Source organism: Anomalospiza imberbis, chromosome 7 (assembly GCF_031753505.1).
Source record: "Anomalospiza imberbis isolate Cuckoo-Finch-1a 21T00152 chromosome 7, ASM3175350v1, whole genome shotgun sequence".
NCBI lineage: Eukaryota > Metazoa > Chordata > Aves > Passeriformes > Viduidae > Anomalospiza > Anomalospiza imberbis.
The window spans coordinates 20878695-20891804 of NC_089687.1; the positions used below are offsets into that span (position 1 = coordinate 20878695).

The 13110-nt window shown below is 38.9% G+C and overlaps 1 protein-coding gene across 6 annotated transcripts in view; it reads left to right on the forward strand.

Annotated features, from left to right (window-relative positions):
* Positions 1 to 13110, forward strand: part of RAPGEF4 (Rap guanine nucleotide exchange factor 4) — a 148505-nt gene that overhangs the window by 88010 nt on the left and 47385 nt on the right. For 5 of the 6 annotated variants that reach the window (XM_068195893.1, XM_068195892.1, XM_068195898.1 and 2 more), the window contains 4 exons: positions 6421 to 6474; positions 6771 to 6877; positions 8476 to 8597; positions 10064 to 10247. In XM_068195893.1, coding sequence (XP_068051994.1) covers positions 6421 to 6474; positions 6771 to 6877; positions 8476 to 8597; positions 10064 to 10247 — 467 coding nt within the window. The remainder of the gene's footprint in view (positions 1 to 6420; positions 6475 to 6770; positions 6878 to 8475; positions 8598 to 10063; positions 10248 to 13110) is intronic. The other variant, XM_068195894.1, reaches the window with a different exon arrangement.

The window sequence follows — 13110 nt, forward strand, 5'->3', positions numbered from 1 at the left end:
GGAAGTAATGGCCTGTATTGGAAAAAAAGGTCACCTCCACACCTTCTTTGGAACTCTTATCTCTGCCTTTGGTCTGAAGCAGCACAAGTAGATGACATTACAAAATGTTTGAGAAAGAATGGTGATAGTAGAATGGTGAGAGTTTTGTGGGAGGGCAGTGGGGACTCTGGCTAGTTGTCAGCTGTATACTACTGGCTGGTTATAATTTTGCCAATATTGTGGGAATGGGTTTTTTTGTTTATTTTCTTTCTTCCCATGTGAACCAGATAGGGCACTGGAAGTCTTTTGGGAGATGTATACAAAGACATTCAAAAATGTCCGTCAAAAATGTCATTTGTCAGAAGGCATCAGGAGTCATTTGAAGCCAGCAAGAGCTAAAGATGCTCTGTTCCCTGAAAGACACTTGGGAGAATCAGATGCTGTGGGCCTATTTCAAAATTCATTGAATCAATTAGGGACTTCTAGTGATTTCAGTGGGATTTGGATTAGACCATAAATCACCAATAGTGGTAAATACTGAGGATGTAAAACAGACCTTTCTTAGTGATGTGGTGTTGCTGCTGACACCTTTCAACGTGCGTGTGGCTTTTGTCCTTTGTTTGTTCTGGATCCCCTTGGCAGCCAGCAGGAAAACAGATGTCACTTGCAATTCCTTTCAGTTCCCTGGTTGAAAATGAAGGGATCAACAGTAGTGCACAGGTTTATCTGATCACCCTGGTAACATGCTGTGGTTAACTCCAATCAATACGGAAATTTGTTCTCTGTTCAGAGATGAGCTACACTGAGGTCATGTGAAAAAAAGTGATTCACTGGCTTTTACTTTATTTCACCTTAGTTCTTTGCAATACACATATCCTAGGTTTGCATTTGAGAATAGTAAATTAAGTTCCCTTCATCACTTGATTTTATAGATCCAAATTGCTGTAGATCTAAAGCATTCATTCATATGTAAAGGCTCAGAAACATCCCTTTACAGCTATTTAACAAGGGAAATAGAAAAATCTCTTTTTGTAAGACATGTTCTTGGATTTTATTAAGCAGATTCAAATAAGTTGACAAATACAGATCTCATGGTAGGTCACTATTATTGTTGTTGTTCATTTTATTATTTATTTGTCTGCACATTGCTCAGTGATGTAAGAAACATTAAAATAAAGAAAGGCCTTGCCCTGCAGTTCGAAATCTAAGGCCTATTTCTCCACAGATTAAATGTGTGCATAAAATTATACACATGAATACTCCTATTTAAATCTGTGGTATTGCTCTCATGCATAAATATTTGAATCTTGAAAGGAATGGAGGCTAAAATTATTACTTTCTCTGCTTCACCCCAATTTAAATAGGGAGTTTTGTGATTGGCTTTGTGAAGGGTTTGTTTGAATGGCTCAAATGTGAATCCATAAATGTACAGATAGGGAGTTTGTCAATGTAAATGCTAAAAGCCTTTTTACCGCAGTTTCTCATAATAATTTTCTGCTTTCCTCTAGCAACACCAGCAGCTTTCCCTTCTCCACCCTCCAGAGCCATATGACCTCCTGCCCTACAGGGAAGATCAGCAGATCATAGTAAACTGTGTGTGGTATTGCTGTGTTGCTTTATCTCTCACTGAAGGAAAGCTAAGAGCAGTTACACTGGTCACTCCTGTGGTCAGGAGATGAATAATAGTTTGTAAACGATTGTAATTGGCTTGCTTATCTGAGCTCTTTGCCTGATAACTTTTCCCTTATTCAGAAGTCCTGGAAAATGGGATCACCAAGGACCTCTGTTCCACATGTATGTACTTTGGTCTCATTAATTCTTCAAAGATACCAGGATGTGTTAAGAAGTCAATTAAACACTCCTCACTCTCTGCTGTTTTACAGGGAGAGCTTTTTTTTTTTTTTTTTAAGTGCTTTCTAAGCAATCCGTAATGAAAGATACAGGATTGTAAAGATTCACAGAACAATTCTTGGTCTTTAGCCAAACTGTGACCGTCCCTTATAGAATGCAATTTTTTTCTGATGGAAAGTTGTTGCTGGAACCCTGTATCTCCTATTAACTAAGTGATGTTACATTTCTCTGCCTTTGAAATATATCTTCCCTTTCTATAGCAAACTCAGTCCAAGCCCTGTGTTTCCATTTATTGCATATCAGCTAATCACTAGTGCAGCCAGAGCTCACTGCAGCAGCTTTGTAAGGCTGTAACTCTGGGGACTCTTTGCTGGGCATGTGTTTGGATGATGGTGGCATTGTGCCTCAGGAGGAATGACTGTCTCGGGCTCACTGCCCCGGGAGCTCTGTTACTGATCGCCTCTTCAAGCACCACCTGTGGCTGAGCTCATTTTAAACTTATAAAGGTGTCCTCGAAAATTGCACAGTGCCATGTAGTGAGGCTGAAAACTACTTCAGGAAAGCATTGAGTACATCCCCAAGCCACATGCACACTATAGCTGGGTCACTTCTGACAGATTCCTTGTGTATTCTCCCAAAGACAGAGGAACCAGACCTCTCTGGCAATCTGCCAGTACTCACTGTCCACACTGCGAGGAAAGCTTCAGCGATGCCTAAACTGAATCTTTCTTAGAGCAATTTAAATTATTTCCTGAACTCTGCATAATGGACTAGGCCACTCCTTTCTCCTTTTCAAAGGCTTTTTAAATCTGAAGACTTTTTTTATCACACCTCTACTGAGACTTTTCCTTAGCTCAACAACTTTGATTATTTATGTTGTGCTTTCTGAGTATTCTTGTTGCTTTCCTGTAAATTCTGTCCAGCTGTTTTAGATGCTTTTGGAGTAGTGGGCAAATGAAACACAGTGCTTTATATTAGGTCTTACCTAGGCTAACTAAGGCAGAACACCATTATGTATCTAATATATTACTACATTCCAGCACAGTATTTGCTGCTTTCACACATGTATGGCATTGGTTATTCAGTTATGTTTAATATTTAAATATTTAAAATGTTATAAACATTTTTTTTCCTTTTCTGTGGTACTGCACTAAGACCCTTATTCCCTATCCTGTCTTTATTTAGCCGATTCCACCTGCTTCAGAAATGTAGTCATCACTCTGTGTTGCATAAAAGCATAATTTTTAAACCAATATTACAACTGTTTCATATTGTAAACTTACTCTGCAATGTATGTGCAATGCCTCCCATCCTGAAGTCTCTTGCAGGATCAATAAAGGTGTATTCTGCTTCATCCCATGTTAATATTTAAGATTATCAGATGTGGTATATTCCTGAATACTGCTTTGAACAGACCTCTGGTATGACTGCCAGTTTGACTTTGCTTCACTGGTAATTGCTTTCAAAATGCACTTTTCCAACTGACTTTGCACCTATTTTGTAAGAATTTAATCTCCCTGTTGCAGAAGAGAATATCTGATGAGAAGGTGCTAAAGCCTTACTAAAGGGTTGGAAATCTAGTTTCTTGTCTAATCTATCAATGTTGCTACTCAATAATGAAAAGAAATTAGATCAGTGTGGCATGATCTTTTGGTTAATATGCGTCACATGTGACTCATCTCCCTGTTCTTTTCCAGGTGCTTACAAATGGACTTTTTCTAGGAAGACTTTAGGCTGACATCTGTATTTTTTAATCTTCTCCTTTTTCATATTTCTGCCTTCAGCTGCCTTCCTTAGATTGCAGGAGTGGCTGCTGATGGTTCCGAGATGGACGCAGCCCTCCTTAAGTTTCTTAATGCTCTTCAAGTTTCCTGCATGAAATTCTACAAAGCCAATCTGAAAACAGCTTATTTATGTTTTTGGCTTTTTTTCAAGGTTGAGATTTTACTCCTGTCATTCTACTGCTTCGGATATTAACCATCTCTCTGCCACTGATCTTTCTAATGAATGTTGATTAAAACTAAATCAAAAGTTTCTGGCCTTCCTGAACCATCTGTAAATAGATTTCCTTCTGTTAGACAGTAGCTCAACACTATTCGTTTTCTTTGTTTTACTACTTATGTACTTGTGGAATATTTTCTTGCCTCTTGACATTTCTTGGCAAGTCTCTGTAATTTTATACCTTTGCTTTTCTAATTCTGTCTTTTGTTATTAAATTTATACTTGCTTTCTCTTGACCCCCTACTTTCTCCTTTCTGTGTATTTCCTTCTTGTCTGTCAGTGAAGAGCTCTTTCTTTAGCTGAGTCTTTACTTCACCTTCTAGTTAAGTTCTAGTATATATTGTATGTCTGATTAATACGGTTTCTTTAAGTAACTGCCAGCTCCCATTAACTCCTTTTGCCTCACACTTGTTCCCCCATGACCCACTCCAGGAATATAGCTATCAGTATTCTGTTTTTATGGAAGCTTTTCTTCCTAGTCCATTGTGTCGGCTTTGATGCTCTTTCTTCCTTCTGTAAAGTTCTGACACTGGATCATTTCACGATCACCTTCACCCAAGTTATGTTGTATCTTTGCAGCTGATCCTTCTGTATTGGTCAGGATGTAGGTGAACAAGCCTTCCTGCTGCTTTCTGGAGATTCTTGTGCTGTGTGTTGTGATTCTTAGCTTTCACCTTTTTGGGTTGAATCAGATTTCTTCCAAATGCTGTCTTATATTCTGTTTTGATTAGGTTGGGAGATTTAGTAAAAAATCTTCATCCATGTTCAATTTTTCACCTATTAGTTTATGCATTTTTGTTAAAACTTGACACTCCAAAGAACAAAAATGTTAATTTGTTTTTGCTAGTCTGTTGCTCTAAAAATCTCCTATATTTTTTGTCTTACACATTTTATCTCTCCTCTAAGTATACTCCTAACTAGAATTAAAATCTGGAAGCCAGATTGAGGATATTATACCTGTTTGAGATTGTTATTCAATGTTTTTGTTTCCATTAGAGGCATCTTTGAAAATATTTCCGCTATTCTTTGCCTGTGTTAACTGCAAATATAGACTATCAAGAGCAGATTTCACACAGTTCCAGAGACCAAGAAATATTGAGGGATGTGCTACTGCTCTTCTGGCTGGACAGAAATATTTGGAACTTAAATGAGTTTATGAAAATTGTTGACTTACTAAAAGAGAAAAATCAGAAATCCCATTTTAATTGTATTGATATGCCTTTTCAGAGACTTCTTGTAAGGTATGACTAGAAACAAGAACTTTGTATTGGTTTCCATATACAGGCCTCTTTGTTAAGATTATTGATTTCTGTCGTATGCTTCCCTCATTTTCCCCTTCCCACTATAGTTTCCTGGTCCATTTTTAGCTCTTAGCCCTGTTTGATAACCACAAGGACTTTGTCACATCATTAAAATCCCGTGGGAGCTCATGGACAGATGCCCAGTTTAAGGAAAGTGGTACCTCAAGCCGGAAGTACATGGCGCACGTTTCACCGTACTTCTGCCCTGGCAGTCTTGGCTTTGCCATAGGGGTGTTGGGGGACTGTGGCTGCCATGGGCCGAGGTGCAGAGTCTTGCCCTTGTGGGAGAGCTCGGCTCAGCCTGATCTGCTGTCGGCCAGCCCTGAGCAGCAGCCAAAGTCAGCTCTTGTGTCGAGTCTCCTGACATCGCACACTCAAAGTGAATTTGGTCTGTGCTGTTAACTACCAGGCCCAACAAGCCAAAGGTCTTCCCATCATTCTGAGGTGGCTGCTGAAGTTCGGTCTTGTTCTCCTTTGTCTCCATTTCTGCTGTCCTTTAACCTTTGCTTTCCTTTTCCCTCTGTGTTGTGCCATGTGCTCCCTGTCTCCCTCTTTCACCTGTTTGTTACATGCCTGTTTTCCATTTCTCTCATCCCCTTTCCTCCTTCTCCCCTGTAGAGCCACAATGGTCTTTCCTTTCACTCTTCCCTTTGTAGAACCAAGCCACCTGCTTTGTTCTTTCCTTTTTTATTCACCAGCCCCAGTCCTTGCCTGGGTCCCTGTGAGTGGCCTACGTGCCTCTGCATTTCAGAGAGCGGCTATAAAAGGGTTGCCAGCTCAGCCTGGTGATAATTTAGAAAACCCAGAGGAAGAAGAGCTCTATCTCCATTCCTGTTTCTTGTGCTATGCTGTAAGGGAGAAAAGAGCTGAATAGAAAAAGATGCTGAAGGAGGAGAGAATTTCTGTAGTGGGGGGCTGAGTGACAAAGCAGATGCGTGTGGGGGAACGCTGTTGTGTGGGGGGAAGAGGTAACTATGCCTGTGTATGCTCAGATCTGGTGTGATGTTCAGCCATTGCCCATTTCATTAGTACTCTTTACAAAGTTTAGCATAGATTTGTTGTTCATCTTCACATGTCATGTCACTGTTTTAATTTGCTGAGCCTCAACAACCAAGTTTGTCTTTAGGATGTGTTCAGACACTTTTTATATAGTCCTATCTCCTGCATAGCGCTTGGAGTTTCACATTATTCTTTGTTATTACAGCTTTTTTGTTCATTCTTTTTACTTTAGTCTTTATTTTTCTGGTAAACCTTAAAAAAAATTATTTAATTTTATTTTATTTTTCAGACACCTCTTATTGATCCTCACATCCCACATCATCCTACTAAAACCATTACACAGGTAATAGAACATAGGTGTGCTGTAGAGCCAGGCCATTAGACAAATGGAAATAACTATTTCCAATAGTGTGGTATGAATCAGCTGAAGTGATGCTTTCTGTTAGATGTGAGAAGTATGTGAAATTTAAAATCCCAAATATATACTACATTGCTCTTCAAAAGTAAGCCTCTGTGCAAGAGGACTTTTAATTCAGGAAAAAGAGCATTTGTCTTTTGTTTTGCAGAAAGCAGTTCAGAGATTCCAGAAAGTTTAAAATCTGTGTCTCTTGGTCTTTCTTTTTCTCCATGATCACCAAGGTTCCTTCAGAAAAGATCCTTAGAGCTGGAAAAATTTTGCGAAATACAATTCTGTCCCGAGCTCCTCACATGATAAGAGATCGTAAATACCATCTGAAGACTTACAGGTGTGTGAGCTGATTGTATAGAGGTCTCTGTATTTTTATGCCTGCCATTCTCTGATTTATCATGTATGCCTTACCATACTTGCAGGTCTCAAAAGGTCTGAAATTATTCTGTGATGCTATTTGAGTTGGATGTTATGCAGTCTTTAATGGGCCTGGTAAATCCTTTCTGAAGTAATTTGACTGGAAATTGAGTCCATGATTGTGGACAGAGCGTTCACATACAAACACTCTTCCAAAGCATAGTTAATAGCATAGTTAGCTGGAATATTCTGTGTAGTACCAAGTTAAAATGAAGATTCTGTTCTCTTTGTATATCAGTAAGAGATAATAGAAAAGTTCATTAATATATTATGTTCCTGTACTGATTGCTACAGCAGTCTTGCTGACTGTGGCATTCTGAAAATTCACCTGATGAGAAACATTCCTGATGCAGATTTGCTGCTCTATTTAATTTTTTTCAGTGTATTGCCAGGCTCTCTTATCTTCCTGCTGGTGGCAGCACAGTCTCGCTGAAGTGGGATAACAATGGCACTTGTAGAATAGAAATCTGCCTGCAAGATGTCAGGATCTACCTACTATTGGCTTAAGAAACAATCAGTTTGTTTTAGTGTCTAGTGTTTAAATCAAATACCTAGTACAATATTCAGAGTGTTTTTAAGTAAAAATTATTTTTTAAATCTCTGAGTTTGTCTTTTTCTAAATACTAAATCAATATGTTGCTGGTCTTCATTTGAAATAAATGCATTGATTTTCCATATTTCAGCCCAAAACATATTTAAAATACAAAGGTATTTGGTGCTTGTGAGTTGATTCAAGAATATGTCACACAATGACATTGTGACATTGCTGATTGGTCTAGAAGAACAGAAGAGCATATGTGATAAATGAAGAGTAGTTCTGGTCCAAACAACTGCACCACTTTCTCTTACACAGAGCTGGGAAAACTCCTACTGTTCTGCTGAGCTAGGGAGTGTAACAATAAAGAATTTTACTAAGTGACCATGTGGCTTTTTGCTTTTTTAACCCTTTTTGGGTGTTCTCCACAACTTGAGACCTGCTGTTGTCAGGCTGCCAAGAGCTCACATGAGAGAGCCTCAGGAGCATTGTACCAAAACCAGTATCTCCAAATACAGTGTGACAGAAGTTTGGTTACAAATGCAGGAACACCCTCATAGCACTCACTCTTCCTGTGGAGGCTGCATTGGCATAACTTCTACAGTATTAAATTTTTGTTTTCATGTAAGATTCTGAAAAGCATGAGGCTTTTGGTATCCCATGGTATATAGAGGTTTCTTTTGAAAACTGGGCTGGAGGTTGTTGCACTGGTGCTATAGATTTGTACCAGGTGTCACAGGCTCCATTAGATCCTCTGAACTCCGCATTTCCCAAAACACTTGTTTTGCTAAGGTGATCCTCTCAAAAGTGGACACCTTCACTGGTATTTCAAGCATGTGCATATAGATGGTGACGTGGGGTTTTCTGCAGGGAGATTTAACTAAGTCTATAGAGAGTTTAAGATATCACTGTTGTTGGCAGTCACTGTGTGCAGTCTCTCTCTTGGCTAGCTTCCTTTTTATTCCTGTCTATCTGTCCTTCAGGCAATGCTGTGTGGGGACAGAACTAGTTGACTGGATGATGCAACAAAGTCCTTGTGTCCATTTACGAACCCAGGCTGTTGGTATGTGGCAAGTACTGCTGGAAGAAGGTGTTCTTAACCATGGTAAGATAAAGAAAATAAGAATCTTGACTAAAATATGGGCAGTGTGTGACATCAACACCTCTGTAGTTCTTTTTCATGAAAAAGAAAGGGATCATGAGCCTAAAAGAAATGCCACAGAGCAGCCTGTTCATTCATAAGTGCAAGACCAACACTCAGGCAGTATTATTTGAATCTTGCTGCCAGTGTGCTTTTTTAACTTACAACCATATTGAATCACAAATGAACAATTTATAATGATAGCTCTAATTATACTTAGGAGTACACTGGCTTGTGCTTATATTGTTAGAATTGGATAGTACTCAGGCCAAAACCAAGGGATGTATTACCATACAGAAAACTAACCTTCATCAAAGATTTGCAGTATTTAGAAGTGAATGTGGGTATTTGTGTTTGCTCAGATCCATCATTTTGGAATGATTTCCATTGGTTTTGGAGGGGTTCCCAAATTCAGCACACCAGATATTCCAGTGCAGAAATCTGGGATTTTATGTTAGCTTTCTGACTGCATTTTATATTGACTTTCAGTTTCCATTTGGCAGGATTTAGTTGGTAACAGGATATTACATCCCTCAAAAGGGTAGGTTTCTAAAGCAATATTCATATTTGAAGCTTTGCACGTACATTTTTATTAGATGTAGAAGAGCAGCTCTATTACAGTAAACTTGCATTTATTGTCTATTGTGCTTCCCATATGCCAGGGAGAAATTTCCATACTGAGAAGGCAGATTGTTTCCACTGTTGCTTTACCCTAAGGGCTCTAACTTGAATTCCTGCCATATATTCCCTTGAACTCTCCAGGGCAAGCTATTGCAAGCTGCATCACAGCATCCAACTCAACACATCACTCTGACTTGCTTGGAACACCTAGCATTTGTCCTTTGCAATATCATAGTGTTACTTTAGAGGTCTTCTCTTCTTAATGGAAGAATGGCAGTTCTTCCATTAAGTTATTCCACCAGGACACAGGTCAATGAACTTGCCCCTGGGGTTATACGTTGATGATTGATAGACATTTCTGCTACATCGCAAGGAGTTTAGTTGCTTTTGCTACCTTTTTTCAGCCTGTCTAAACATGTAGAGCAAAGTGTTTGTGCTAGAGAATACCTCTTAGAAATTCATAATGTAACCATTTTCCCCAGTGTAGTTTGTTTGATTAAATGAAGTAGTTTGAAACAATAAGAAAACAGAACTAATAAAAAAACATATACATGTGTATACATGTATTTATACACACCCACAACACACTTATATGGAAGCCTTTTGGAAAGTTTTTGTAGTACACAATTGTGTATCCTTCAAGCTACTTGGACATACATGAGAAATAGTTTCATGCTCTTACAGTTTTTCTGTAGCTTTCTTTCCCTTCTTAAATAATCTATCTGTAAGAAACATGATACTACACAAATTTCTACAAGGTTTGCTTTGTTGAGGAGCATTCAGTATTTGATGTGTTATGTTGTTTTCAGTGGACCAGGAATACCACTTTCAAGACAAATACTTATTTTATCGATTTTTGGATGATGAGCATGAAGATGCCCCTTTGCCAACTGAGGAGGAGAAAAAGGAGTGTGATGAGGAGCTACAGGATACTATGCTGCTTCTCTCTCAGATCGGGCCAGATGCTCATATGAGGATGATTCTCAGGAAACCGTAAGCAGAATAATGAGTTAATATTATGGGTCTTCCTTGTGACATGGAAACAAGAGAAACCTATGTTGATTAACAGCCTTTTTTTCAGCCTGCTTTATAGTGACTTCAAAGCCAGTATAAACTCTGTTTGATCCTCCATTGAAGGCAAGCATTAAGCAGGTAGGGTTTAGTGGCCATGGCAGGCATATTTTACTGCAAATTAAACACACTGAGAATAAGGAATAACTTAAACTCACCTTCACCGAAGATTTCTTGTAAGGGACCATTCAAGACAGCCAAGTACACAGGGCTGGATCCTGCTACCTTGAGGCCATTGGCAAAGTTTGTCTTTGCTGTGGGAGAGGAGTGGGCCCTGCCTACAGTATGAGAATATTTTCCATAGCAAAAGATTTTTGAATCACTTAACCCAAGTGCTTGTTCCTGGTCTGTTTCCATCTGTACCCTTTCCAGGCTCCATTCCTGTTTAGATCACAAGCTCATTTCAACAGCACTTCTCCAAAACTTGCTAAAAGCATTGAATTTCCAAAAGTACCATCAAACACTTGTGCTTATAAAAACATGAAACACTGCCATGCAGCAATAGTTTTGAAGTATAGATTCTGTTTCTTATCCTTATTAGAGATCTAGTCAACACAACCAAAGGAGCACTCACTCCCTCTCACTCAAAATACGTGGACAAGCCAGACTGAGAGCAGGGTGTTTCCATACACCCTTAGGGAGTCATGGAATTGAGATCTTTTTTCCTCACAGACATGTCCTGTGCCTTTTCCACTGAGGAGCAAAAGTGAGCTTTTGCACCTCTGAGCAGACACCAGTCATTGGAGTGTGAGCAATGCTGTGTGTGCTGGGACCCTGCTTCTCTGCTCTTTCTCCTTTGCCTCAGACCAACTGAGCAGGTCATCTCTTGGAGAATTTCCCTTTAGGTTATCATGGGTTTTGGCTGCCTACTACATTTGCTTTCTGTCATGACTTCCAGAACAGTAAGTGTAAGCTTACATTAGCAGGATAAATATTGATTATCGTCTGGGCTTCTTAAAGAGAGCTGAAAGGCTGGAAGGATGCTGTGGAAAGTACTGCTCTTCTCTCTGTGTCGTCACTTGCACAGCATCACCTGAAAGAATACTAATAGGAAAATTTTCATGGAATATAGTGAGGAGAAAGAGGTTTTCTCAAGACTGATATTCATCTGACATCTTTCCCTATCCCTGAAAGTGCTTATTTTTGCAGCCCTTTGCTCACTGAAGTAACCTTGTACTGCCAAGTGCCATATTAACTACTGTTCTAGTATTCAGTTTACATATGTAATGATTTTGTTACTTGAAAATCCTCCCTGGACTGAGCTGTAGCAAAGCTGTTAAAATCCTTATGAATCCTCAGAGTCCTGCTAGTTTTGACTAGACACTGTTACAGCTGCCAAAAGTTCAAAGGAATTGTCAAGGCTTCAGAGATGCTGACTCTAGCTGACCTGAGCAGGACCCACAATTTTCAAACCAACACAGCTGCATTTTATAACAGTAACCATTTCCAGAGAGGTTGCAGAACTCAGATAATTACCCTGAAAGAAATAAGACAATATTCTTTGATGAGAAGATTACTTTGAGAATTTGATTGTATAATGAAGCTGTTGCTTTGAAAGGTACTTTCTATTGTTCAAAATCTGAAAATCTCTAACAAAAAGTGTCACTTGTTTTGACAGCCAACTTAAAAAATTCTCTGTTTATTACATTAACTGCAGCATTTTAACTGTCAAACTATGAAAGAATGTTCTATAGTTTAAAAAACAGAATAGAGCTCAGGGAAATTTTTGGCAGGCTCTTGTTGCTATTCTGTTTTTTTTTTTTCCCTTTGGAAACACTTATACTGAATGTGAAAATAGCTTTTTGTGAAGTAGCAAACACAGCTCTCTGCTCCTTATAATGGCTGGAGCACAGGTGCAGACCTTGCTCAAGTCCCTGTAAAAATTACTGTAGAATTAATACAGCTCCTCCTTAAGTGCTTCCCCCCTTTAGTATGAAAATATGTCCTGATGGTAAACCCTAATTTAATAGGATTCTATAATACAAAGCTAAACACAATAATAACAGGAGTCTTTAAAGGAAGAATTGTATTCATCCAACAACAGTATTTAGCTCAGATAATGTTATGGATTACATTCTTTTTTTAATGCCCTAGCCTGAAGTAAGTTAGCAGTGTGACTGAAATAATAATCTGTGTTATATGTTCCTGGTGGCTTCACTTAGCACATTTTTTTCTTAGTAGAGAGCATTTGACACTTAATCACAATGTTATGGTGTCTGTGATCTTTTCCCTTGTTCTTATTATCTGAGAATTTTCTCGTTAGTTGTACAATAAAAATAATCAATGATACCGCTTGGACATATACGGCTTATCAATGACAAAGTACTATGTTATTGTCAACATCCTAGTCACAGAGAAGCTCGATGTCTCTGACCTTGGTAAATTCTCCAAGCACTGAACAGTTTTTATTGATCACTTAATGTCACCTGAGTTCTGTCCATTAATGTGTACCCTCGTTCCCTACCTATTCCATTTATTATCCGCTCTATAACCAGCTATTGCTGGTAGAATGTGTCCCCTGCAGAAACTAGGTCTTTACACAGCAGGATCCTACAAATCAACATCAGTGGGTCACCACACAGGTTTTAAAGACACAGTGATGCCTAATATCTCTCCACGTGACATCTGCAGGAGCAGAAGTAAAGACTAGGTACAAATATCTGCTACAGATTTCAGTCCTTCCAATGTGCTAACATAGGAAGCAAATGGACATGCTGAAGGAGGAGTGTATCCCTTTGTTTTTATGATAGAGATCTGATACAGTAAGACATCATCCTTTTATCTT